At 44.9% G+C, this 26,968-nt stretch overlaps 1 protein-coding gene across 4 annotated transcripts in view; it reads right to left on the bottom strand.

Annotated features, from left to right (window-relative positions):
* DCAF6 (DDB1 and CUL4 associated factor 6) overlaps positions 1-26,968 on the bottom strand; it is a 1,234,054-nt gene that overhangs the window by 1,009,983 nt on the left and 197,103 nt on the right. For all 4 annotated transcript variants that reach the window (XM_040424129.1, XM_040424128.1, XM_040424130.1 and 1 more), the window contains exons 5-6: positions 21,380-21,565; positions 4,124-4,237 (exon numbers count right to left, since the gene is read on the bottom strand). In XM_040424129.1, coding sequence (XP_040280063.1) covers positions 4,124-4,237; positions 21,380-21,565 — 300 coding nt within the window. The remainder of the gene's footprint in view (positions 1-4,123; positions 4,238-21,379; positions 21,566-26,968) is intronic.

Consider the following 26,968-nt stretch of genomic DNA (forward strand, 5'->3'; position numbering starts at 1 on the left):
TCGCCGTATTGTAAAAATGTTTTAATATTTTAATAGTATGGGCGCGGTGACACCCATGATGTTTATAATTTGTGTTATTTATGTATTTATTTTTTTATTTTATTTTTTATATATGTTTAACAGTTTATTTTTTAATTTTTTGTAATGATTTTGAAGCTCATATTTGAGCGTACAAAATCAATTTTTTTTTTCTGAACAATCATTGATTTTTAAAATCCATTAATTGCTGACAATTTCTCCTTTGTTATGTTGGCCTGCGACCTAGTCGTCAAAATAAGAATGGCAGCTTCGATGCCCTAAGCCTCTTTAGCGAGGCTAAATATATTTAACACAATTCTCTGGTATTCCCACTGGCTGCAGACGATGCCGGTAAGAACTTGATCACGGCATCTAAAGGCTTTAATTACCATGATCAGCATTATAGCTGGTCACGGTAATTAACCACGGGTCTCTGCAGTTTGAAACAGTGGAGACCCGCAGGGTATGATGCCAGCGGCACGTGTGAGTTGGCGCCATGTTTGCCTATTCATCCAGCACTGTACATGTATGGCGCTGGTAGCGAAAAGGTTAAAGCATTAGATGGCATGGGGCAAATATATCTAATTAACTAGGACAACCCTCTTAACAAGTCCATTGTTGTTAGGCTCATGTCTGCGTAATGCAGGACATGACAGGACCTAATGGTGAAAGATGCTCTTTTAACCACCTCAGCCCCCTTAGCTTAAACACCCTTAATGACCAGACCATTTTTTACACTTCTGACCTATACTACTTTGACCGTTTATTGCTCGGTCATGCAACTTACCACCCAAATGAATTTTACCTCCTTTTCTTCTCACTAATAGAGCTTTCATTTGGTGGTATTTCATTGCGGCTGACATTTTTACTTTTTTTGTTATTAATCGAAATTTAACGTTTTTTTTGCAAAAAAATGAAATTTTTCACTTTCAGTTGTAAAATTTTGCAAAAAAAACTACATCCATATATAAATTTTTCTCTAAATTTATTGTTCTACATGTCTTTGATAAAAAAAAATGTTTGGGTATAAAAAAAATGGTTTGGGTAAAAGTTATAGCGTTTACAAACTATGGTACAAAAATGTGAATTTCCGCTTTTTGAAGCAGCTCTGACTTTCTGAGCACCTGTCATGTTTCCTGAGGTTCTACAATGGCCAGACAGTACAAACACCCCACAAATGACCCCATTTCGGAAAGTAGACACCCTAAGGTATTCGCTGATGGGCATAGTGAGTTCATAGAACTTTAAATTTTTTGTCACAAGTTAGCGGAAAATGATGATTTTTTTTAATTTATTTTTTTCTTACAAAGTCTCATATTCCACTAACTTGTGACAAAAAATAAAAACTTCCATGAACTCACTATGCCCATCACGAAATACCTTGGAGTGTCTTCTTTCCAAAATGGGGTCACTTGTGGGGTAGTTCTACTGCCCTGGCATTTTAGGGGCCCGAATGCGTGCAAAGTAGTTTGAAATCAAAATCTGTAAAAAACGGCCGGTGAAATCCGAAAGGTGCTCTTTGGAATGTGGGCCCCTTTGCCCACCTAGGCTGCAAAAAAGTGTCACACATGTGGTATTGCCGTACTCAGTAGAAGTTGGGCAATGTGTTTTGGGGTGTCATTTTACATATACCAATGCTGGGTGAGAGAAATATCTTGGCAAAAGACAACTTTGTATAAAAAAATGGGAAAAGTTGTCTTTTGCCAAGATATTTCTCTCACCTAGCATGGGTATATGTAAAAAGACACGCCAAAACACATTGCCCAACTTCTCCTGAGTACGGTGATACCAGATGTGTGACACTTTTTTGCAGCCTAGGTGGGCAAAGGGGCCCACATTCCAAAGAGCACCTTTCGGATTTCACCGGCCATTTTTTACAGATTTTGATTTCAAACCACTTCTCACGCATTCGGGCCCCTAAAATGCCAGGGCAGTATAACTACCCCACAAGTGACCCCATTTTGGAAAGAAGACACCCCCAGGTATTTCGTGATGGGCATAGTGAGTTCATGGAAGTTTTTATTTTTTGTCACAAGTTAGTGGAATATGAGACTTCGTAAGAAAAAATAAAATAAAAAAAAATCATCATTTTCCGCTAACTTGTGACAAAAAATAAAAAATTCTAGGAACTCGCCATGCCCCTCACGGAATACCTTGGGGTGTCTTCTTTCCAAAATGGGGTCACTTGTGGGGTAGTTATACTGCCCTGGCATTCTAGGGGCCCTAATGTGTGGTAAGTAGGTAAATGACCTGTGAAATCCTAAAGGTGCTCTTTGGAATGTGGGCCCCTTTGCCCACCTAGGCTGCAAAAAAGTGTCACACATTTGGTATCGCCGTATTCAGGAGAAGTTGGGCAATGTGTTTTAGGGTGTCTTTTTTACATATACTCATGCTGGGTGAGAGAAATATATCGGCAAAACACAACTTTTCCCATTTTTTTATACAAAGTTGGCATTTGACCAAGATATTTATTTCCCCCAGCATGGGTATATGTAAAATGACACCCCAAAACACATTGCCCAACTTCTCCTGAGTACGGCGATACCAGATGTGTGACACTTTTTTGCAGCCTAGATGCGCAAAGGGGCCCACATTCATTTTATGAGGGCATTTTTAGACATTTGGATCCCAGACTTCTTCTCACGCTTTAGGGCCCCTAAAATGCCAGGGCAGTATAAATACCCCACATGTGACCCCATTTTGGAAAGAAGACACCCCAAGGTATTCAATGAGGGGCATGGCGAGTTCATAGAATTTTTTTTTTTTTGCCACAAGTTAGCGGAAATTGATTTTTATTTTTCTCACAAAGTCTCCCTTTCCGCTAACTTGGGACAAAAATTTCAATCTTTCATGGACTCAATATTCCCCTCACGGAATACCTTGGGGTGTCTTCTTTCCGAAATGGCGTCACATGTGGGGTATTTATACTGCCCTGGCATTCTAGGGGCCCTAAAGCGTGAGAAGAAGTCTGGAATATAAATGTCAAAAAATTTTAACGCATTTGGATTCCGTTAGGGGTATGGTGAGTTCATGTGAGATTTTATTTTTTGACACAAGTTAGTGGAATATGAGACTTTGTAAGAAAAAAAATAATAATTCCGCTAACTTGGGCCAAAAAAATGTCTGAATTGAGCCTTACAGGGGGGTGATCAATGACAGGGGGGTGATCAGGGAGTCTATATGGGGTGATCACCCCCCTGTCATTGATCACCCCCCTATAAGGCTCCATTCAGATGTCCGTATGTGTTTTGCGCATCCGATCCATGTATCCGTGGATCCATAAAAAACATACGGACGTCTGAATGCAGCCTTACAGGGGGGTGATTAATGACAGGGGGGTGATCAGGGAGTCTATATGGGGTGATCACCCCCCTATAAGGCTCCATTCAGATGTCCGTATGTGTTTTGCGGATCCGATCCATGTATCCGTGGATCCGTAAAAAACATACGGACGTCTGAATGGAGCCTTACAAGGGGGTGATCAATGACAGGGGGGTGATCAATGACAGGGGGGTGATCAGGGAGTCTTTATGGGGTGATCAGGGGTGAATAAGGGGCTAATAAGTGACAGGGGGGGTGTAGTGTAGTGGTGATTGGTGCTACATATTACTGAGCTACCTGTGTCCTCTGGTGGTCGATCCAAACAAAAGGGACCACCAGAGGACCAGGTAGCAGGTATATTAGACGCTGTTATCAAAACAGCGTCTAATATACCTGTTAGGGGTTAAAAAAATCACATCTCCAGCCTGCCAGCGAACGATCGCCGCTGGCAGGCTGGAGATCCACTCGCTTACCTTCCGATCCTGTGAACGCGCGCGCCTGTGTGCGCGCGTTCACAGGAAATCTCGCCTCTCGCGAGATGACGCACGGATGCGTCCAGGAGGAATGAATCAACCACCTTCCGGACGCATCCGTGCGTTAGGTGGCCGGAAGGTGGTTAAACTGCTCTCCTCTCTGGGTAATAGATGAGGTGCAGAATTCCCAATACGAAAATAAAGCTATATTATTTCATAATTAGACTCTTACACAAATTCAAGATCTAGATCAACTTTAATTTATTTGCTCAGTCCAATATCTTAAAATTGTGCAAGTGCATAAAACTTACATCTTTACAGTCCTCTTTTGTGCAACTAGTTTTCATTCGAACATCAAACCACCTTACAGTGCCATCTTCACCACAAGAAAGAAACGTATAGGGATCATTTGGTACAGTCATGATCTGCATTATAAAAACAAGGAACATATGCTTTAATTAAACCCAGTAAATATCTCAGTCTACCAGTTTGGGAAAGGATGATGACATCTATGTAGACATCTGTGTACATGCTGTATGCCTGCTAAAATGCTTGACAATCCTGAAGCTTGTGCACAGCACAATACACACACATGCACATTTCTGTGCAGAAGGTTTACAAAGACTGTGCACTATGATCTAAGGACTTCATGAGCAGCCTAAAACATATACACAGCACCTCCCGCAGCTAGAATTGGATGGCCATCTACCTTCTATGCTAGCACAGGGCTGGGATAAAGGGTACAAAGGCAGTTGACCAGGACACCACCTCATGGCAGCCAAGAGAGGGGCGCAAAAATGCTCTTACTATCTTGGGTGCTGCGCCCACTGATGCTGTGATCATGGAATACCCTGGTTCGCAGCATTAGTAGGGCGCAGGAGATAAGCACATAAGACATCGCTCCTCTGCTTAAGCTCGCTCTGCTAAAGCCTGCATTGCACTTTTATGCCAGGTTTTAGCCAGCCACACTGTACTATGGAGATTCTGCCAGTACAGCGATTACAGTATGGCCACAGGGAGAGCATCTGTACTACCATGTACCACAGTGAACGGGAGTATGGATTCTAAAAAACTTCAGGTGCCTATTTCACATTATAAAGTAAAAAATATATAACAAAAATAATTTTGTAACAAAAGTGTAATTAAAGGTTTAGGTACACTTTAAAGTAAAATTCCTTACAAGGGAATGGCACAACGCACAAAAAAGGCTCCAGAATTATTTAATGGGGAATACAATTTATTACTAAAACAGACATCTCATTAGAGATTACAGGTCTACTTTAAGGGAAACGGTCATCAGGTTCCTGCTGCCTGAACCATAGACATGAAATCCTGAAAGGGTTCCTCATGAGCGATTGCCATGTTTTACTCTGATACAGTATTATTATTTTTTTCAGGGAAAAAAAAATAAAAAATTAACTAATTAAGCTGAGCCCAGGAAGAAGTGTCCACTGTGAGCCTCATCTCTGCCCTGCTTGACTCTCTGCTCCTGAGGGGAGATTCGTCAATGAAGCCAAGCAGGGCAGGGAGAAGACTAACAGCTTCTCCCTGTGCCAAGCAGCTTAAAATGATGTTTTCAGAGTAAAGAATAGCTCTCTGTCATGAGCGACTCTGCTGCCCATGTTTCAGACAGCATATCCTTTTACACTGACAAGCAAAAGAGTAACAATGTTTTGAACTTTTGACTTTCAGGCTCCATATCTCATCATCCACCACAACTTCAAACATGAGACTACCATCATTTATAGACAATCATCTTGGCTAACTCATACATAAATTGGACTTGCAACTATTTAGCATATAATTAGTTATGCAGAATCTTGTCATGTAACTGCATTGTTACCATTTTGCTCCTAAAATTCAAAATTTTAATTTTTATTATTTTGTTAGTATTTTGTAAATCCACCTTTGGCTTTCAACACTGCCTGAATCCTTCTGGGCATGCTCTTGTTCAGATTCAAGCATGTCTCGATCGAAATCTGTTCCCAGGTCTCTTCTACACGTTCCCAATGTTGGTGCATACTGGTCAAATCACTTGGGTACAAATGCAGCTTTTTCTTCAACTCTACCCACAAGTGTTCTATTGAGTTTAGGTCTGAGGACTATGGGGGCAATCCAGCACCTCTACTTCATTGTCATTGAACCATTTCTTCGCCGATCTCGACGTATGCTTCAGGTCATTGTCCTGTTGGAACACCATGTTGTCCTTTTTATACCCATAGTACTAGAGTGTACGAAATCCTCGTCTTGTGGGATACTCACATATAGCTCAGCATTGAGACCACCATCGATTCTGATCAAGTATCCAAAGCCTTTGGCTGTGAAACAACCCCTTATCATGAAGCTTCCTCCAGCAAACTTGACAGTTCTTTCAATTTCTTAATAGGTTAGACCCCTTTTACCTTGTTTCTTCCAGACCCATTTGTACCAATCAGAGCAAAGTCTATTAACTTTCGTCTCATTGCTCCAAATCACCCATCTTCTACTGTCTGCTTCTACTGTCTACTGGTGTCACGGTCATATTGTTGTTTGACCGTGACGCAGTTGCCGTGCGGACTGGTTGCCGGTGGCAACATGTTGTTGTCGGTTTGCACATGCATTTCCCCTTTAAGGTGTGTCTCCCTGCGGTTTGGTGAGCGAGGGGTTAATCCTCTAGCTAGTGGGGATTTAGGTGTGTCCTGGGTGTGGCCAGTAGCTTGACTTTATCTATGGCTTCCTGGCAGGGGGCAGTGGTACTCCGGCCTTGTTTGGTTATGGAGCTCTGCTCCTTTCCTGGGTGAACTTGCCCAGTCCTTGAGGGCCACCTTGTTGGACATAAATTGTCTTCATTTTTTGTGTGCTCCTTATATCGTACCTCACTTGTTGTATGTTAGGTATGGGTTTATGTTCAGGGTGTGTTGTACGTCTTGATTGTTGTTACATGTCTGGGCTGTTGTTGGTGTTTGTCCCTGCATATATGGAATACGTATTCCCTGAGTGTTATGTCCTCCGGAAACGGGTTGGTTTGCCAGAGGGGTGAACCACTAGCCTGTATGCAGCGCTGCCTGGGGCTGCCATGCACCTTGCAGCTTGGGGGACCTGGCGGAGTCTGGTGTGCTAAATACCTGTGTGAGTTGCTGGTACGGCGTCCTGTTTGGTGTTAGTGCTCCTGTACGTATGCACAGGTTCCAGTTGTGGAGACTTCGGCAGGTAAGTGTGTTGTCTTGTGTTCTTACCTGCTGATTCTCTTGCTGTGTATGGTCTCTCCTTTTCCCTGCTATTAGGTCTTTTGAGACTTGTTCTTCTGTGTCTTGGATGAACAGGACGTCTCCCCCCTGCTACTATCTGAGGGATTATCAGGAAGACTCAGGGTGCCAGGTTTCCAGGGTATGAGCCGTCCTACCATCGGGGTCCGCTCATACGGTGAGGAGTGAGGGAGAGAATTAGGGACGCTATAGGAGGTGACCTGCTTCCCTTTTCCTGGCTTCTTGGCCTAGCAGCTATCAGTTACCCATTACATTGTATGGTGGGGGGTTTCCCCTACTCCCCACCGTGACACAAGGCTTTCCATTCCAGACTTGTGTAATGCACATCACACGGTGCTTGCATGGACCTCTGTGATCTCACTTTTCCGAAGCATACGAGCCACCTCCACTGCAATGTTTGTAGTGCCGGAACTTTTAGAGCGATGAGCCGATTTGTTGACTCCGATATTTTGCCTTGTCGGGTTTGGTACCGAGGTACCAGCCGGTACCACACCCGACTTTGGATTACGAATTTTAAATGTTTTTAAAGATGCAGAAATAAATTACAAAGTATCACAAAACTTTGGGTGAAACTAATTTTGCCTCCACGGAGACAATACATTTTAAATCTGTACAGAGACAGCAATAGAACGAATCAACTTCGCCTCTTGGCTTTGGAATGGATGGACAGACTTAAAGGGCATCTGTCAGCAGATTTGTATCTATGAAACTGGCTGACCAGTTACATATGCACTTGGCAGCTGATGGCATCTGTGTTGGTCCCATGTTCATATGTGCCCACATAGCCGAGAAACATGATGTTTTAATATCTGCAAATGAACGTCTAAGAGCAACGGGGGCGTTGCCTTTACACCTCTCTTCTCTCTCTGCAACTGCTGCTCCCTCTCCATGTTAATTGACAGGGTGATCACATAAACACTCCCTGGTCCTGTAAAAGTGCAGAGGGCGCAGCAGTTGCAGACAGAGCAGAGCCTCTAGGTGTAATGGTAATGCCCCCACTGCTCCTAGAGGCTCATTTGCAGATATTAAAGCTCCGTCATTCTCATCAATGCGGGCACATATGAACATGGGACCAACACAGATGCCTTCAGCTGCCAAGGGCCCATGTAACAGGTCAGTGTCACGGCGGACGGGGAACTCAGACACACAGATAAACCAACAACCAGGCTCTAGGCGAGAAGCAGGGGAAGGGTCACCTCCTAGCTAAACCCTGACCTCTCTCCCTGCACTGCTCAGCCCACATTCAGACCTTGAAGGTAGGAATGAAGTGTCCTCGTGCCTGGGCTAAAACACCCTAGATTCCCTGAGATGGTGAAAAGGGGAAAAGGAGCAGCCTGCTCGCACAGAACCTGGATGGGAAAGATGACACAAACACAACCTAGACAGCAATCAACAAAAACTGAAACCACACTTATCTTTTCTGAGCTGGAACAGACAACCTTCCTTCCTTGCTTCCAAGGCCGGACTGATTTCTATAACCCGCTCAGAACACTGGACTAGAGTGATATTTAAACCAATGACCCCACCCAGTGCACCTGATGGGAGGCGGATCCAGCACAACTCCAAAACAAAACTAAACACGTGCTGCTATTCTGGCCGACCTCCGCACATAGTCAGAGCAGGCCATGACAGTACCCCCCCCCCCCTTCTGACCTCCGGACACCCCGGACCAACCTTATCCGGATGGGATCTATAAAAAGCCCTTACTAGTCGGCTGGCACTGACATCCAGCGCCGGAACCCACGTCCTCTCCTCAGGGCCGTATTCCCTCCAGTGTATCAGGTACTGAAGGGAACCCCGAAGAACTCTAGAGTCGAGAACCCTGGAGATCTCGAACTCCAAATTTCCATCGACCAGAACGGGAGGAGGAGGCAATGGCGATGGTTCCACCGGTTTCACATATTTTTTTAGTAAAGACCTGTGGAACACATCATGGATCCTCCAAGTCTGCGGAAGATCCAGCCGAAACGCTTCTGGATTGATCACCGCAGATATTTTATACGGACCGATAAATCTTGGACCCAGTTTCCAAGATGGCACTCTCAATTTAATATTTTCCGTGGACAACCACACCAGATCACCCACACACAGGTCCGGACCAGTCACACGTCTCTTGTCAGCCATTCGCTTATACCTCTCACCCATCTTCTCCAAATTGCCTTGGATCCTCCGCCAGATAGAGGAACCAGTCCCAGAAAAGGTACCAAACTGAGGATGAAAACCGTATGCACCAAAAAATGGCGACTTACCCGTGGACTCCTGCCTATGGTTATTCAAAGCAAATTCTACTAGGGACAAGAATGAGGACCAGTCCTCCTGATTCTCAGCCACAAAGCACCTCAAGTAGATCTCTAGGTTTTGATTAGTACGCTATGTCTGTCCATTCGACTGCGGATGACAAGCCGAAGAGAACGAAAGTTGAATGCCCAGCCGAGAACAGAACGCCCTCCAAAACCTGGAGACAAACTGCGTGCCCCTATCAGAGACCACATCCGAAGGAATACCATGCAATTTCACAATATTATCCACAAAAATCTGCGCAAGAGTCTTGGCGTTAGGCAGACTAGTTAATGATATAAAGTGAGCCATTTTACTGAAACGGTCAACTACCACCAAAATTACTGTTCTCCCGGAGGAACTCGGCAGATCCGTAATAAAGTCCATAGACAAGTGCGTCCAAGGACGAGACGGAATTGACAATGGAAGAAGTGAACCAGCCGGTCGAGTATGAGCAACCTTTGACTGAGCACAGGTCTCACAAGCTGCCACGTAATCTTCAATGCTCTTACGTAACCCTGGCCACCAGAACCTCCGAGACACCAGATCACAGGTGGACTTACCACCAGGATGTCCAGCAAGGACAGTATCGTGATGTTCCTTTAATACCTTGTATCGCAGGCCTTCAGGAACAAACAACCTCCCTGGGGGACAAGAACCAGGAGCCCCCTCCTGAGCTCCCAACACCTCCATCTCCAATTCGGGGTACAGAGCGGAGACCACCACCACATCAGCCAAAATCGGAGCAGGATCCTCTGAATCACCTGCCCCAGGAAAGCAGCGAGACAAGGCATCCGCCTTGACGTTCTTAACCCCTGGGCGAAAGGTAACCACAAAATTAAACCTGGTAAAAAAACTGTGACCATCTGGCCTGTCTAGGGTTCAGACGCTTGGCAGATTGCATAATTCCTCTCGGCGACCGAGAGCTTCTTGGAGAAAAAAGCACACGGGACCCATTTGCCAGGAGATGGACCCTGCGACAGCACCGCTCCAACCCCCACTTCTGATGCATCAAACTCCACATCGGGCTGCAGCAGAATGGGAGCAGACGCAAAACGCTCCTTAATAGTCGAAAAGGCCTGCAATGCCTCATCCGACCAGACAGAGACGTCGGCGCCCTTCTTAGTCATATCAGTGAGAGGTCTTACAATGGTAGAATAGTTTGCAATAAATTTTCTATAATAAGTAGTAAACCCCAGGAACCTCATCAAAGCTTTCTGATTCTCTGGTCGGTCCCACTCCAAAACCGCCCAGACCTTTTCGGGGTCCATACGAAAACCAGAGTCAGAAAGCAGATATCCCAAGAACAGAAGCTCCTGCACCGAAAACAAACATTTCTCCAATTTAGCATATAATTTATTCTTCCGAAGGGTCGTCAAGATCTGTCTCACATGATCCTGATGGGTCTTCAGATCAGGAGAGTAAATTAAAATGTCATCCAAATAAACCACCACGAATTTCTCCACCAAATGATGAAAAAGGTCATTGACGAATCGCTGAAATACTGCTGGCGCGTTCGTCAACCCAAAAGGCATAACCAGATTCTCAAAATGACCCTCGTGCGTATTGAAGGCCATTTTCCACTCATCCCCCTCCTTGATTCTGATCAGATTGTAGGCCCCTCTCAAATCCAACTTGGAGAACACCTTGGTTCCAACAATCTGATCAAAAAGGTCAGAGATCAAAGGGAGGGGATATAGATCCCGGACCGTAATACGGTTCAATTCCCGGAAATCCAAACAAGGTCTCAGCGATCCATCCTTTTTTTTTTACAAAGAACAGGCCTACTGCCACCGAAGACTTAGATGGCCTAATATGACCTTTTGCCAAACTCTCGGCGATATACTTTCGCATGACCTCTCTTTCGGGTTGAGAAAGGTTGTAAAGTCGAGACTTTGGCAACTTAGCCCCTGGGATGAGATTAACTGGACAATCATAGTCACGATGAGGGGGCAATTCCTGAGCCCCACCCTCCGAAAAGACATCCGCAAAATCTGAGAGATACTGAGGTAAAGCCATAGTGGACACACCAGCAATAGATGTGTGTAAATAAGGGGCAGTAACGTGTTAAAACCTATAGTTTATTTGAACAATTAATATCCCTAACTGGGAAAAGAAGAAGCCCCTACCAGACAAACATGTACAAACATCGGCAAGGGACCCAGATGGATAGGTCACCTTTTGGTCAGGCACACTTGGGCCCTTGGGGTGGTGCGAAAGTGTAACTGACCAGAAAAATACACTGTGTTAGGGCCACGGCGGTGTGCCTGAGGTCCAATATTATGCCAATAGGCGAAAGTAACAGGGTAGATCTTACCGGTACTGGACGCCCAGACCGTGTAGTCCAATGCTCAAGGGAGGAATATTCTTTGCACTTGAACGCGTCCTTCAATGGGTTAAACCTTGGTGGCTGAGGGCCACAGGGAAAAAATCTATCCCTGTTAATGCCCTACTTGGCCTGTTATACCCTAAGGTAACCTTCTAACACGGGGTCCTATCCCCGCAAGGGGTGGCCCCGTCCGGAACCTGACCCTGGGAAATACACCTTAGATGATCCTGTGAGAACAGGGGAAGTGGCCCTGTAAGGGGCTTAAGCTATCAGGGTGGGGGAAGCTACTGTTGGTGGATATGTACAAAGTCCCAAAGGACTAATAATGGTAGATATATACGTGGTCCAAAGGACTAATAATGGTGGATATATTCGTGGTTCCTACGCGTTTTGTTTAGGAATATATCAGACCTTAGGGGAATCAAATGTACCTCTACTTCTAGAGGACCCCCTAACTCATCAGGGGACAGGGGTCGTGAGTAGAGGAGAAGCCCCCACTCCTATACCAGCTGGATGATAATTACAGGTGGGGGAGGGGGTGAGAAAGGCAACAGAGGGTGCAAAGGTTGCACAGGCTTGAATGGACAAATACCATGTAAATGGAGAACAACAGAAGAGGGAATCCATTCAGGTACAGTACCTAGCTGCAACTCTTACTGATAACATATTGAAATAGTTTACTCACTGTGTATCACATGGAACGCGTGTAGCCTTTACCATGGAGGGCGGCAGGGCAGTCTGGTGTACCGCCTGTCTGCCGGCGTCTGACAGCGCGAACGTGCGCGCTGTGTAGTTTAAATGGATGGAGAGGGCTGGCAAAGCGTCTGCCTGAGGGGCGTGGCCACCACCCATGTGATTACATAGATGTCAAATGACGCGGTAGGCCTTCCCTCCTTGCGCATGCGCATTTGCAGTGAGGGCAGCCGACCCGCCGCGCAGCCTCAGTGACGTCACGGCGCACTTGTGGACGTCATAGCTGGGGGCGTGGTCGAGGCGGAGCGCGGCGTCGGCTGACCGATAGAGGCAGCGGGAGTGGGAGGAGTCGCTGATAAAGCAAAGCAGCTCCTGCTACTGCACTCACGCTGATGCTGGAGATGATAATGAACATCACCTCCAGTGTGGGACCTCAGAGGGAACACTTTTAGTAGGTAATCCCCTGAGTCTAGATAATATCATAACATTAAAGACTGATGATAATTCTCGCCGCTCAAGCAGTGTGATTGATACCTAGAATGGCACATGCTGTTCACAAATGAGAGCGGAGACAAGAAACAAAACACAGGGGTTAATACTTGCCTGAACCAGATGGAGAGGAGAAGGAAAGCAATCAAGAGATAGAACTGCACCTCCTAATCATATATAACAGGGAGACAGGGAAGAGGCCGCAGAAGAAGGGGGTGAAGCATCCCAGTCGCCCCATCCCATATATATAGATGTATATAATGGAGGTATAATGTGGGTCACAGGAAGCAGTCAAACTGCAGTTGGTCGTTCAAGCCATGGGGGTTGGTGGTTTTCAGCTTGAATATCCACCAGCACTCCCTCTGGAGGATCCTTTTATCCCAGTCCCCCCCTCGTACTGGCTTCTTGATCACTTCTAGACCTACAAATTTGACCCCTGACACACGTCCATCGTGAACCGAATGAACGTGTCTGGCTACCGGAGTATCTCTATTATTGCGGATATCGCCCATATGTTCACCTATACATATCCGCAATTCCCTACGCGTCTTGCCCACATACCTGATGCCACATTCGCAGGTTAGGTGGTAAATCACTCCTGCCGTGCGACAGTTCATAAATTCACGTATCTGGTGGCTAGAGCCCATAGAGTCGAGTATCACTATTTTACTCTGGGTAACAAACTTACAGAAACTGCAGCGGCCGCACTTGAAACATCCTTGTATTGGTTTGTCCAGCCACGTCCTCTTTTTGGGGGGATTGTAGTGGCTGTGGACAAATAGATCTCTAAGATTGGTCCCCCTCCTAAAGGTCATTGATGGGTGGGGGCTGACCACATCCGCTAGGTCCGGGTCCATCAGAAGAGTATCCCAATTCCGTGCTAGGATCTCTTTGATTTGCCTAGCCGCTGAGTCGAATGTGCCAATGATTCGTAGGTTATTTTTTGACTCGGTTTTGGGACCCCCCGTGGGGTGCAGGAGTATAGTTCGTGTCTCCTGTTGTGCTCTCTGGTACGCTTTTCTCAGTATATTATCCGGATACCCCCGTGCCCGGAAACGCTCTTTCAACTCGTGTGCCTGGCATTTAAACTCCCGTGGTTCCGAGCAGTTACGCCTGAGTCTCAAATATTGGCCCACGGGAATCCCACGCTTCAATGGGACAGGGTGACAGCTGTCCCATCGAAGTAGTGAGTTTGTAGATGTCTCCTTGTGGAAAATGGTTGTCTGAAGACCCCCCTTGGTGTCTCTGGATATACAAATGTCCAGGAACGGCAGATTGCTGCGTACAATCACAGACGTGAATCTAAGATTAATGGTGTTCTGGTTAAGTTCATCCACTAACCTCCCGAACTCGTCCTCTGGCCCGCTCCACAGTATGAAGATATCATCTATGAAGCGGGCCCAGAGGACGATATACTCGGTGTACCAGTTGGGTGCATCACCGAACACCGTAGTCTCCTCCCACCAGCCCAGGAGCAAGTTAGCATAAGCTGGTGCGCAAGAACTGCCCATCGCGGTGCCCCTGAGCTGGTGGTATATCCAACCATCGAAAAGGAAACAATTACTAGTCAATACGAAGTTCAAGAGTTGGAGAACCAGCTCATTATGTGCAGAAAACTGCAGTCCTCTAGCCCTCAGGAAATATGCTGTGGCTGAGAGGCCCTTATCATGGGGAAGGAGGAGTACAGGGCCTCAACGTCAATAGATGCCATAAACCAGTGTGGTTCTAAATTGAGGTTCTCCAACTTGGAGAGTAGATCTCCTGTATCTCTCACGTAAGACGGGAGGGATTGCACAAATGGTCCTAATATGCGGTCTACATAAACCCCACTATTTTGTGGCAAACTGCCTACCCCTGATACAATCGGGTGGCCCTTAAGGGGTAGTGTGCCCTTATGGACCTTGGGTAGGCAGTAGAAGGTTGCCATGGTTGGATGTGCTGGGTAGAGAAACTCGAATTCCTCGCTGCTGATGAGTCCATCCATCTTTGCTTTCGTTAGGATGTCCCTTAATTCCTGCTGGAATCCTGGAGTGGGGTCGGATGGTAGTGTCATAGCTTTGTCTATCGCTAAGTAATGTGAGACACATCTCACGATAGGCGGAGGTATCTAAAATGACCACATTTCCCCCTTTATCCGAGGGCTTGATCATGATGTTAGTGTCTATGGATAGCTCCTTTATCGCCTGTCTCTCCGTCCAGCTGCAATTAGACCTTGTTGGATTAGGAATTATCCCGGCTAGTTCAGTCATGGTCTGTTTAAGGAAGACAGCGACACATGAGATGTCCCCCACAGGTGGCATTTTGCTACTTCTGTTCTTAAGGTCAGTGAAGGGACCTCTGCCGTCAGGATTGTCCGGCATGGTGTCAAGATTAAATAAGAGGTGTACATCACCCAGGATCTCCACCGATACGCCCAGCTCTCGACTTTATTTTTTGTCCCTAAGCCTGAAGTGTTTATGCCACTTCAGCTTGCGGGCGAACAGGTGGAGATCCTTGGTCCAGCGGAATAGATCGAATTGGGTGGTGGGAACGAAGGATAAGCCACGTCTCAATACCCTGGTCTCCACTTCTGTGAGGGGAGGTGATGACAAGTTGATAACCAACTTATCATCCGTAGACCCTATTGGTTGAGTGGAGGTGCGGTATTCCTGTTCCGTAGTGGGTAGTGCATTGTCTGTTTTAAAAAAGATGATGCAGAAGGTGGCTGCGAGGCAGATGCTTGTGGGGCAGGAGGTGCACATTGTGTCTGATTATGTGACTGGTTTGTGTTATACCGGCCACCCCGACGTCTGGGTCTGTAACTACCACGTCCTCGTCCCCTATTCTTGGGATATCTGTCCCTCTCGGTGTCTGACGCATCTGTTTCAGAGGTGGAGATATCAGTTCTTTGTGAGATATCAGGGTTGGTTAAGAACAGATAGGCCTTATTCTCTTTGAAATCCTGAGAGTCCCTAGCAAACTGTCTATGTTTGCGTTCCTTGAGGTAGTACTGGTACTTCTCAATGGTGTTCTGTAGCTGGTTTTCTTTGACACTGAACTCTGCTTCTAGATGGAATTTTTTAGTTATCTCAATTTGTTCCGAAAGGCTGCTATCTAATCATCCCAGTAACCCCTTCTCCTCCTCCAGCAATATCTGCATGAACCTAAGCGAACTATTGGTGGCCTCCCTTTCCCACTTCTTTAAAAGTTCAGGGTTCCTGATGCGGCTAGCCGGGGTGAGGGATATGCGCAGGCCACGGGGTACAATCCCCTGTTTTATATAATTTTCTAGGACCTGGACCTGGGGTATATTTTTTTTGAGTTAAGTTTTGTCCTGAAAAAATAGTCTTGGCTTCAGTGAGCCACGTGTCCCTATCTAGGCCCATGGACAGAAAACCTGCCATGTCCCTTAGAAAAGCTAATAGAAATAAAAAATGGGGTGGTCCCTAGGAGAAGAAGGTGCGGAAGCACCCCCCCGGGAAGTACTGCTCTGTAAAGCGAAAATGTGTAAATAAGGGGCAGTAACGTGTTAAAACCTATAGTTTATTTGAATAATTGATATCCCAGTTAGGATATACCAGTACTACCTCAAGGAACGCAAACATAGACAGTTTGCTAGGGACCAGGATTTCAAAGAGAATAAGGCCTATCTGTTCTTAACCAACCCTGATATCTCACAAAGAACTGATATCTCCACCTCTGAAACAGACGCGTCAAACACTGAGAGGGACAGATATCCCAAGAATAGGGGACGAGGACGTGGTAGTTACAGACCCAGACGTCGGGGTGGCCGGTATAACACAAACCAGTCACATAATCAGACACAATGTGCACCTCCTGCCCCACAAGCATCTGCCTCGCAGCCAACTTCTGCATCATCTTTTTTAGAACAGACAATGCACTACCCACTACGGAACAGGAATACCGCACCTCCACTCAACCAATAGGGCCTACGGATGATAAGTTGGTTATCAACTTGTCATCACGTCCCCTCACAGAAGTGGAGACCAGGGTATTGAGACGTGGCTTATCCTTCATTCCCACCACCCAATTCGATCTATTCCGCTGGACCAAGGATCTCCACCTGTTCGCCCGCAAGCTGAAGTGGCATAAACACTTCAGGCATAGGGACAAAAAAGAAAGTCGAGAGCGGGGCGTACGGGTGGAGATCCTGGGTGATGTACACCTCTTATTTAATCTTGACACCATGCCGGACAATCCTGACGGCAGAGGTCCCTTCACTGACCTTAAGAACAGAAGTAGCAAAATGCCACCTGTGGGGGACATCTCATGTGTCGATGTCTTCCTTAAACAGACCATGCCTGTATTAGGCGGGATAATTCCTAATCCAACAAGGTCTAATTGCAGCTGGAGGGAGAGACAGGCGATAAAGAGCTATCCATAGACTCTAACATCATGATCAAGCCCTCGGATAAAGGGGGAAATGTGGTCATTTTAGATACCTCCGCCTATCGTGAGATGTGTCTCACATTACTTAGCGATAGACAAAGCTATGACACTACCATCCGACCCCACCCCAGGATTCCAGCAGGAATTAAGGGACATCTTAACGAAAACAAAGATTAATGGACTCATCAGCAGCGAGGAATTCGAGTTTCTCTACCCAGCACATCCAACCATGGCAACCTTCTACTGCCTACCCAAGGTCCATAAGGGCACACTACCCCTTAAGGGCCACCCGATTGTATCAGGGGTAGGCAGTTTGCCACAAAATAGTGGGGTTTATGTAGACCGCATATTAGGCCCATTTGTGCTATCCCTCCCGTCTTACGTGAGAGATACAGGAGATCTACTCTCCAAGTTGGAGAACCTCAATTTAGAACCACCCTGGTTTATGGCATCTATTGACGTTGAGGCCCTGTACTCCTCCATCCCCCATGATAAGGGCCTCTCAGCCACAGCATATTTCCTGAGGGCTAGAGGACTGCAGTTTTCTGCACATAATGAGCTGGTTCTCCAACTCTTGAACTTCGTATTGACTAGTAATTGTTTCCTCTTCGATGGTTGGATATACCACCAGCTCAGGGGCACCGCGATGGGCAGTTCTTGCGCACCAGCTTATGCTAACTTGCTCCTGGGCTGGTGGGAGGAGACTACGGTGTTCGGTGATGCACCCAACTGGTACACCGAGTACATCGTCCTCTGGGCCCGCTTCATAGATGATATCTTCATACTGTGGAGCGGGCCAGAGGACGAGTTCGGGAGGTTAGTGGATGAACTTAACCAGAACACCATTAATCTTAGATTCACGTCTGTGATTGTACGCAGCAATCTGCCGTTCCTGGACATTTGTATATCCAGAGACACCAAGGGAGGTCTTCAGACAACCATTTTCCGCAAGGAGACATCTACAAACTCACTACTTCGAAGGGACAGCTGTCACCCTGTCCCATTGAAGCGTGGGATTCCCGTGGGCCAATATTTGAGACTCAGGCGTAACTGCTCGGAACCACGGGAGTTTAAATGCCAGGCACACGAGTTGAGAGAGCGTTTCCAGGCACGGGGGTATCCGGATAATATACTGAGAAAAGCGTACCAGAGAGCACAACAGGAGACACAAACTATACTCCTGCACCCCACGGGGGGTCCCAAAACCGAGTCAAAAAAGAACCTACGAATCATTGGCACATTCGACTCAGAGGCTAGGCAAATCAAAGAGATCCTAGCACGGAATTGGGATACTCTTCTGATGGACCCGGACCTAGCGGATGTGGTCAGCCCCCACCCATCAATGACCTTTAGAAGGGGGACCAATCTTAGAGATCTATTTGTCCACAGCCACTACAATCCCCCCAAAAAGAGGACGTGGCTGGACAAACCAATACAAGGATGTTTCAAGTGCGGCCGCTGCAGTGTCTGTAAGTTTGTTACCCAGAGTAAAATAGTGATACTCGACTCTATGGGCTCTAGCCACCAGATACGTGAATTTATAAACTGTCGCACGGCAGGAGTGATTTACCTCCTAACCTGCGAGTGTGGCATCAGGTATGTGGGCAAGACGCGTAGGGAATTGCGGATATGTATAGGTGAACATATGGGCGATATCCGCAATAATAGAGATACTCCGGTAGCCAGACACGTCCATTCGGTTCACGATGGACGTGTGTCAGGGGTCAAATTTGTAGGTCTAGAAGTGATCAAGAAGCCAGTACGAGGGGGGGACTGGGATAAAAGGATCCTCCAGAGGGAGTGCTGGTGGATATTCAAGCTGAAAACCACCAACCCCCATGGCTTCCTCCCTTGAGCATTGGACTACACGGTCTGGGCGTCCAGTACCGGTTAATTTTGGACCTCAGGCACACCGCCGTGGCCCTAACACAGTGTATTTTTCTAGTCAGTTACACTTTCGCACCACCCCAAGGGCCCAAGTGTGCCTGACCAAAAGGTGACCTATCCATCTGGGTCCCTTGCCGATGTTTGTACATGTTTGTCTGGTAGGGGCTTCTTCTTTTCCCAGTTAGGGATATTAATTGTTCAAATAAACTATAGGTTTTAACACGTTACTGCCCCTTATTTAAACATTTTCGCTTTACAGAGCAGTACTTCCCGGGGGGGTGCTTCCGCACCTTCTCCTCCTAGGGACCACCCTATTTTTTATTTCTATCAGCAATAGATGTGCCAAGACAATTATCCGAACAAAACTCACTCCAACCAACGATTTGTCTCGCCTGCCAATCTATAATTGGGTTATGTTTAGTCAACCATGGTAACCCCAAAACTATAGGAGCTGGCAAATCCTTCATGACAAAACAAGACATAATTTCAACATGTGAATCACCCAACCTTACGTGAATACCATGAACAATGTGAGTAAGACTCCTTTGAGAAAGAGGGGAAGAATCAATTGCAAAATCTCAAATCTCTAAAGTGCAAGTACTTAGACCCAGATTTTGAAGAAAAAGAGAGTCAATTAGGTTTACTCCAGCACCACAGTCAAGAAATACTTCAACAAAAATCTTTCTTGACTCTAGCGCCACCACAGCTGGAAGGAGAAAACGGGAACTGCAGGGAGCTTGCATACCTGCCTGCTCCACCACACCATTCACGCCACCAAGAGTCAGGAAAGTTTTTTATTTATTTTTCTCTTCCACTTGCGGTTTCACAAAAGGACAAGCAAAAATAAAATGACCACTTTTCCCACAGTAGTAACACAGTTTGTGCAATTTCCTTAAGTCTCTACTATCAGAACGGCAAGATACCTGACCCAGCTGCATGGGTTCCTCCGCTACCCCAGAGCTACCTGTAACATCACCCTGGGAAGCAGTAGAGATGAAACCACTCACAGAAGGGATCCCTTGCACGGAGGGAGCCCTACACCTTTCTTTTATACGTCTATCCAACCGTACTGCTAAAGACATTGCATTCTCCAAAGAATCTGGGTACTCATGAAAAGCAAGGGCATCTTTCAATCTCTCAGATAATCCCTGACATAACTGACTATGTAACGCGGGATCATTCCACTCTGATTCGGTAGCCCATCTCCTAAACTCAACACAGTAAGCCTGCAGTATGTTCACCCTGAAATAAATTACGTAATCTCGATTCCGCCATCGAGACCCGATCTGGGTCATCGTAGATTAATCCCAGGGCCTTAAAAAATTCCTCCACCGACCTGAGGGCCCGAGAACCGAGCGGCAGAGAAAAGGCCCAGGATTGCGCGTCCCCTAGATTCCCTGAGATGGTGAAAAGGGGAAAAGGAGCAGCCTGCTCGCACAGATGCTGGATGGGAAAGATGACACAAACACAACCTAGACAGCAATCAACAAAAACTGAAACACACTTATCTTTTCTGAGCTGGAACAGACAACCTTCCTTCCTTGCTTCCAAGGCCGGACTGATTTCTATAACCCGCTCAGAACACTGGACTAGAGTGATATTTAAACCAATGACCCCACCCAGTGCACCTGATGGGAGGCGGATCCAGCACGACTCCAAAACAAAACAAAACTAAACACGTGCTGCTATTCTGGCCGACCTCCGCACATAGTCAGAGCAGGGCATGACAGTCAGCCAGTTTCATAGGTACAAATCTGCTGACAGATGCACTTTAATTTCATATTCTTCCAACTGTCATGGCACTCACATGATACCGCTATCGATGAGCTGGATGATGCCATTTCTCGTTTCTTGAGAAATCTTCTTCATGGCTGCTCCTGGATTCGAACCAGTAACATTTTGATTGAGAATCAACCTAATAACACACTGAGCTATTAGGGAATGTGAGAACAGGTTGTAATTTGTAGTATACAAGAAGAAAAAGATGGTTCCACCACCAGGAGCAAAATAGTAACAATTCAGTTACATGACATGTGATATGTTAAATAGTTGCAAGTTCAATTTATTTATGAGATAGCCAAGATGATTGTCTATAAAATGATGGTAGTCTCACATTCGAAGCTGTAGTGGATGGTGAGATATGGAGCCTGAAAGTCAAAAGTTGAAAACATTGTTATCCTTTTGCTCATCAGTGTATTTTGTCCATTTCTAACTAGATTGCATTTTTAAAATAGCCTTTTTTTTTTTTTATTACTTACCTCATATGCAGTTCCATAATGGCAAGTAAATTGGCAATGTCTATTTGTCTCTGCATCTTTTTCAAGATTTGTATAGCAAATAACTCCATCTCCTGAGCATGATATAATTTGCTTATCATTTGTAAGTGGCAGGAACTTTGCGCTAAAAATGTTAGCTCTGTGACTAGAACGAATTCGCGTCAATACCTACAATAAGCACAGAAGTAAACATACATTAATGGAGATTATGTATTGCGCCTATTGAACAGTAGATTTCCTGTAGGCTTTCAGGTACCATACATGCTAAACTTCCCATATAGTCCCTGATTCACTTTGAACAGTCAAATTATAAAACAAGCAAATCAGCAATACTGTATTCAAAGGGGTTTTCAGAGAGTAGAATATTGATGACCTATCCACAGGATATCTAATTAGTGGGGTTCTGACACCCTGCATCGCCATGCTCAGCTGTGTGAACAGGCTAAGGTGCTTCTGTGAGCACTGCAGCTAGCGTTGAGCTAATCGAACTTCTCATCATAGATCTGAAGTTAATTCGCTTTAACACTTTGTTTTAATTGTGTACGGAGACCTGTTTTCATACAGCATTAAAATGTATTGCCTCCGTCGAGAGAAAATTAGTTTCACCTTAAGTCGCGCGAGACTTCAGTGAATTAAGGCTACTTTCACACTGCCGTTTCTGGGTCCGCCTGTTAGATCCGTTTCAAGGATCTCACAAGCGGCCCAAAACGGATCAGTTCAGCCCCAATGCATTCTGAATGGATAAGGATCCATTCAGAATGCATCAGTTTGCCTCCGTTCAGCCTCCATTCCGCTCTGGAGGCGGACACCAAAACGCTGCCCGCAGCGTTTTGATGTCTGTCTGACGAAACTGAGCCAAACAGGACGGATCAATTTTTACTGACACAATATGGTGCAATTGAAAACGGATCCGCCTCCCATTGACTTTCAATGTAAGTCAAAACGGATCAGTTTGCATTATCATGAACGGATACAAGCGTTTGCATTATAGGTGCGGATCCGTCTGTGCAGATACCAGACGGATCCGCACCTAAACGCAGGTGTGAAAGTAGCCTAATTCAGCATTCAGTTTGACATCTTTAAAAAGATCTCAAATTAGCAATCCAAAGTCGGGTTTGGTACCGAGGTACCAGCCGGTACCACACCTGACTTTGGATTACGAATTTTAAATGTTTTTAAAGATGCAGAAATAAATTACAAAGTATCACAAAACTTTGGGTGAAACGAATTTTGCCTCAACGGAGACAATACATTTTAATTCTGTACTAAAACAGCAATAGAACAAATCAACTTAAGATCTATGATCTGAAGCTCGATTGGCTCAAGACTAACTGTAGCCTCCTCACAGTCTACCAAACACAGCGGGTGTGCTTGGTATTGCAGTCCAGGCCCATTCACTTGAATAGGACTGAGCTGAGCCTATGCCATATGACCGATGAACATGAAGTCACTGGCCTAGGAAGAGACCATGGGGCTCAACTAGTGCTGCAGCCTCATCAAATATTTGATCAAAGTCAGACCCTTACAGATCAGATACTGTACTGCTGACATATAGTGAGGATAGATTATTAATAATTACTCCCTGAAAACCCCTTTAACTACAAACCAAACTCTCCCTTTTAAACTGAAATCTTATTGATCTGAACAACAAACAGGCAGGATTTTAATAAAACCATGCAAGTTAAGAATTCCTGTTTCAGTTACAGGTAAATGAGACCCGAAACTTTACTTTTGAATCCAAATGAAACTAGTATGTCATTTACAATGTGAAAAAAAAAAGAAAAAAAAAAAGGGACAATGAGCATTTATTCCCTTCTGAGCCTTGCGGTGTGCCCATACATCAGTTTACAACCACATATGGATTGTTGCTGTATTCAGGACAAAATGCGCAACCAATCATGGAGTGCTTTTTCTCCTGGTACCCCTTGTGAAAACTAAAAATGTGGGGCTAAAGCATTGGAAAATGTCCCTAAAGTGTCCATCAATTATATGACATGGGGTTATGGGGTTAAAACACTCCCTACACCCCTCAAAATTCCTTTTGAGATATTTCTACTAGGGGTACCTCAGGGTCTTTTCAAATGTGACATGGTGCCCAAAAACCATTCCAGCAAAATCTGGTCTTCAAAAACCATATGGTGCTTCTTCCCTTCTTAGCCATGCCGTGTGCCCATGCAGCAGTTTACAACCACACATGTGAGAGGTTTCTATAAATTGCTGAATCCTGTGTTCCAGGAAAAAATGGATTTACATTTTAATCCCACTGCAAGGGATTTCTTGTTCTCCTCAAACCTAAACCTTTCAACAATTTGATTATATATTGACATCTACCTCCCTCTCTTTAGCTCTGCCAAGATAGGAAATATAACAATTTCTGACAATGCCCCTTGTATTGGGGTTTTCACCCTGGCCTCCCTGCCTAAAATAATCTGGATGCCTACCTGGATGTGTATGCAGGCAGACTAGATGGGCCAAATGGTTCTTATCTGCCGACACATTCTATGTTTCTATGTTTCTATGCCTCCCTCTCCTCCACAACGGTGGGGGAGCTTCTGTTAGAAGAGAAAATTCCATCCCCTGAAATAATCCCCAACACTCTCAGACCATCACCTTCCTTCTTCTTGCCCTTCTCCCATTTTAAGATAGTATGTCAAAAAGCTGCGCAAAAGCACACGTTTCAAAGACTTCTTACTTCCACACCTGTATTAAAGCTTAGGAAAGTTTCTGACCTATACTCATTGCTCAGAGATATAACCTCCTGGCACTCTTGAAGTGATCAATATGACCTGATATCCTTTTCTCTGATATCCTTTTCTCTGGTATTGTATCAAAAGCCTCCCTCTAATGTGGTAATAGATCCTGGGATTGTTTCTATAATATACACCCCCATCCACACTATACATATTCTATTATCTAAGATAGATCAAATCGCTAGGTATACACATACTGTCGAATAACAGTTATCTAGCCTCCGACTGATAGATCAGTAGTAGTGGAACGCACTAGTAGTGGAACGCACCACTTCCGGATTCCCCTGGAACGCAGGGCATTTCCGGTTACACGTGACGCCACATCCGCCCCACCATGTGACCAGTGGAACGCATGGTGGACCGCACGCTCCCAGCACACAGCGACACGCCTCCCCACGCTACTTAGAGGCGCGCTTAGCATCTAACAGAGCGCATCCCCAGAGAGGCGTGTGGACACACGCCATCACCTACTCAGCGCAGGATCTATTGACACAGCCTCCCATAGCGGCATTGGGTAAGTCTCTCCATATGTACACTACTAATAGGATTACTTATAGGTCCATCAGGCTTATTCTACCCACCCCCCCTGGGCACGATATCAACTACTTTTATGAGGTTAATATATAACCTTATCTCTTCTCTCTTCCAAGTGTTACCCAGAGTCTAGACCTATCACCTTTAGATCATGGTCCACAACATCTATTGCTTCTCCTTAACATAGAGGTTTCCATATACTGCTCTAACTGGCGATGATGATTTAAAGTATAATGCTATGATTTAAGTATAATGCTATGTTTCTTTCCTATGTCCCTCTTTAACTTCTCCCTTTTTATTTTGCTTTTATTTTGCTTTGGTTCTACTGAACACCAATACTGTATGGCAATGAATACGTATATATAATGCTAATAGCGTATGAGTAATTGTCTTATCAATAACATATATAAATATGTAACCAGATGTTGGTTTATATGCCCACTAAATTGTAATTGTCCCTTTTTTATTGATATTGTCACAGTTTGATAAAGGCCATCTAGGCCGAAACGTCACTTTGAAGCCGCATGTCAAAATAAACAGAAAACCATTTGATTCACATAACAACTGGAGTTTTTCTATTATTACTATACTCATTGCTGGGAGGCCAGGGAAGAGACTTCAAGCCATCTTTCCTGATTGACAGAGAGGGAGCTGAAGGGAGCTGTTTTTATGCTGCAGGAGACAAAGAGAATATTATCAACATCTCATGGCTTCTCACCTTGTGTACTTCTCCAGGAGAATCATTATAAACTCCTCTCCAGGTGGTACAAGAGGTCTTTTTGCATCAAAACAATGATGGAGATATGGGAGAGAGGTGGCCTCACTGTCTCACATTTCATGGACTTGCCCTCTGATTAAGCTTTTCTGGGAGGGTGTGCGGAAAGTGATTAGAAAGCTCTCTACACCTGATTTCCAGCTTTCTCTAGATATGACCAAGCAAACTATACAAGCCCTCTAAAAGGAACCTCATTTCACATGTTAACGCAGCTGCAAAATCATTAATCAATCAGCCCTTGCAGGAATGGGGTGCTAAGCTTAATCAGATATGTCAATTTGAGGAGATGACTAACTGGGTCAATAGGACTCATGACAGGCTTCTCCAGGTTTTACAGCCCTGGCGCACTACTGCAGATTCCCTCAGAGGGACCTGTCATGAATCTTCCCTTGCCTATTGATATCCTAAGTGAATATGGTTTAGCCATTTCTTTTTATTTAATTTTTTTATCTTCTTTATTTGATCTGCCCATTAGGTGACATCACAGAAGTAGTACTCTATCTTGCTTCTTCCGCCTTGGAGAGTAACTTTTAAGTGCTTCTATGTCTGTAATAGTCTTCCCTCTCCTTGGGGGTCCTTTCTTGAAAACCCCCATCTTTTTTTTCCTACCTCTTTCCCTATTCCCTCTTCTAAAACCTCTTATATATTCAGTTTAATGGAAGCTATGAGTTCCACGAATGAAATAAAGTGGACTAGAGCACTGTTTGTACCTTTGCTTGACAATGGCTCATTGTATCACTACATTTTACATATATTATATTTTTCTCTGTTTTCTATCAAATTGAAAATAAAGAATGTTTAAAAAATGGATTTAAAAATTTCACCTACATTTTGCTTTAATTCCTGTGCACTGTGCTGCAGAGATGTGTGTGTAACCTGGGAACTATAAAAAAGTGTAAAAAAAAAACTTAAAAAATTCAGATCACCCCCCTGTCCCAAAATGAAAATAAAAGAACTAAAAAAATACACATCATGGGTGTCGCAATGTGTAAAAACACCCATTGTATAAAAATATATTCCCCATACGGCAAACGTCCGATTCGCCATTTTTGGTTGCTTCATTTGCTACAAAAATTTAAATAAAAAGTGATGAAAAAATCTTAAACACCCCAGAATGGTATCAGTGAAAAGTTAAGATTGCCCCGTAAAAAATGAGCCCCCACCCAGCTCCGTACACATAATTACAAAAAAGTTATAGGGCTCAAAATATGGCGACAAAAAAATAAAATCTGATTTTTTTTTTACTTTTTTTTTTAATCACTATTAAAACGCAAGAAAAACTATACATATAAGGTATCGCCGGATTCGATTTGACCTGTAGAATAAAAGTAACCAGTCCATTTTATCGCACATCGAATGTCGTAAATTAAAATCCTGTAAGACTGTGGTGGAATTGCTTTTTTTTTTTCAACAGGAAGAATGGGCAGTTTTACCATCTGGGAAAATAAACAGCCTCATCCACAACTACCACAAAAGACTTCAAGCTGTCATTGATGTTAAAGGGGGCAATAC

Source organism: Bufo bufo, chromosome 3 (assembly GCF_905171765.1).
Source record: "Bufo bufo chromosome 3, aBufBuf1.1, whole genome shotgun sequence".
Taxonomy (NCBI): Eukaryota; Metazoa; Chordata; class Amphibia; order Anura; family Bufonidae; genus Bufo; species Bufo bufo.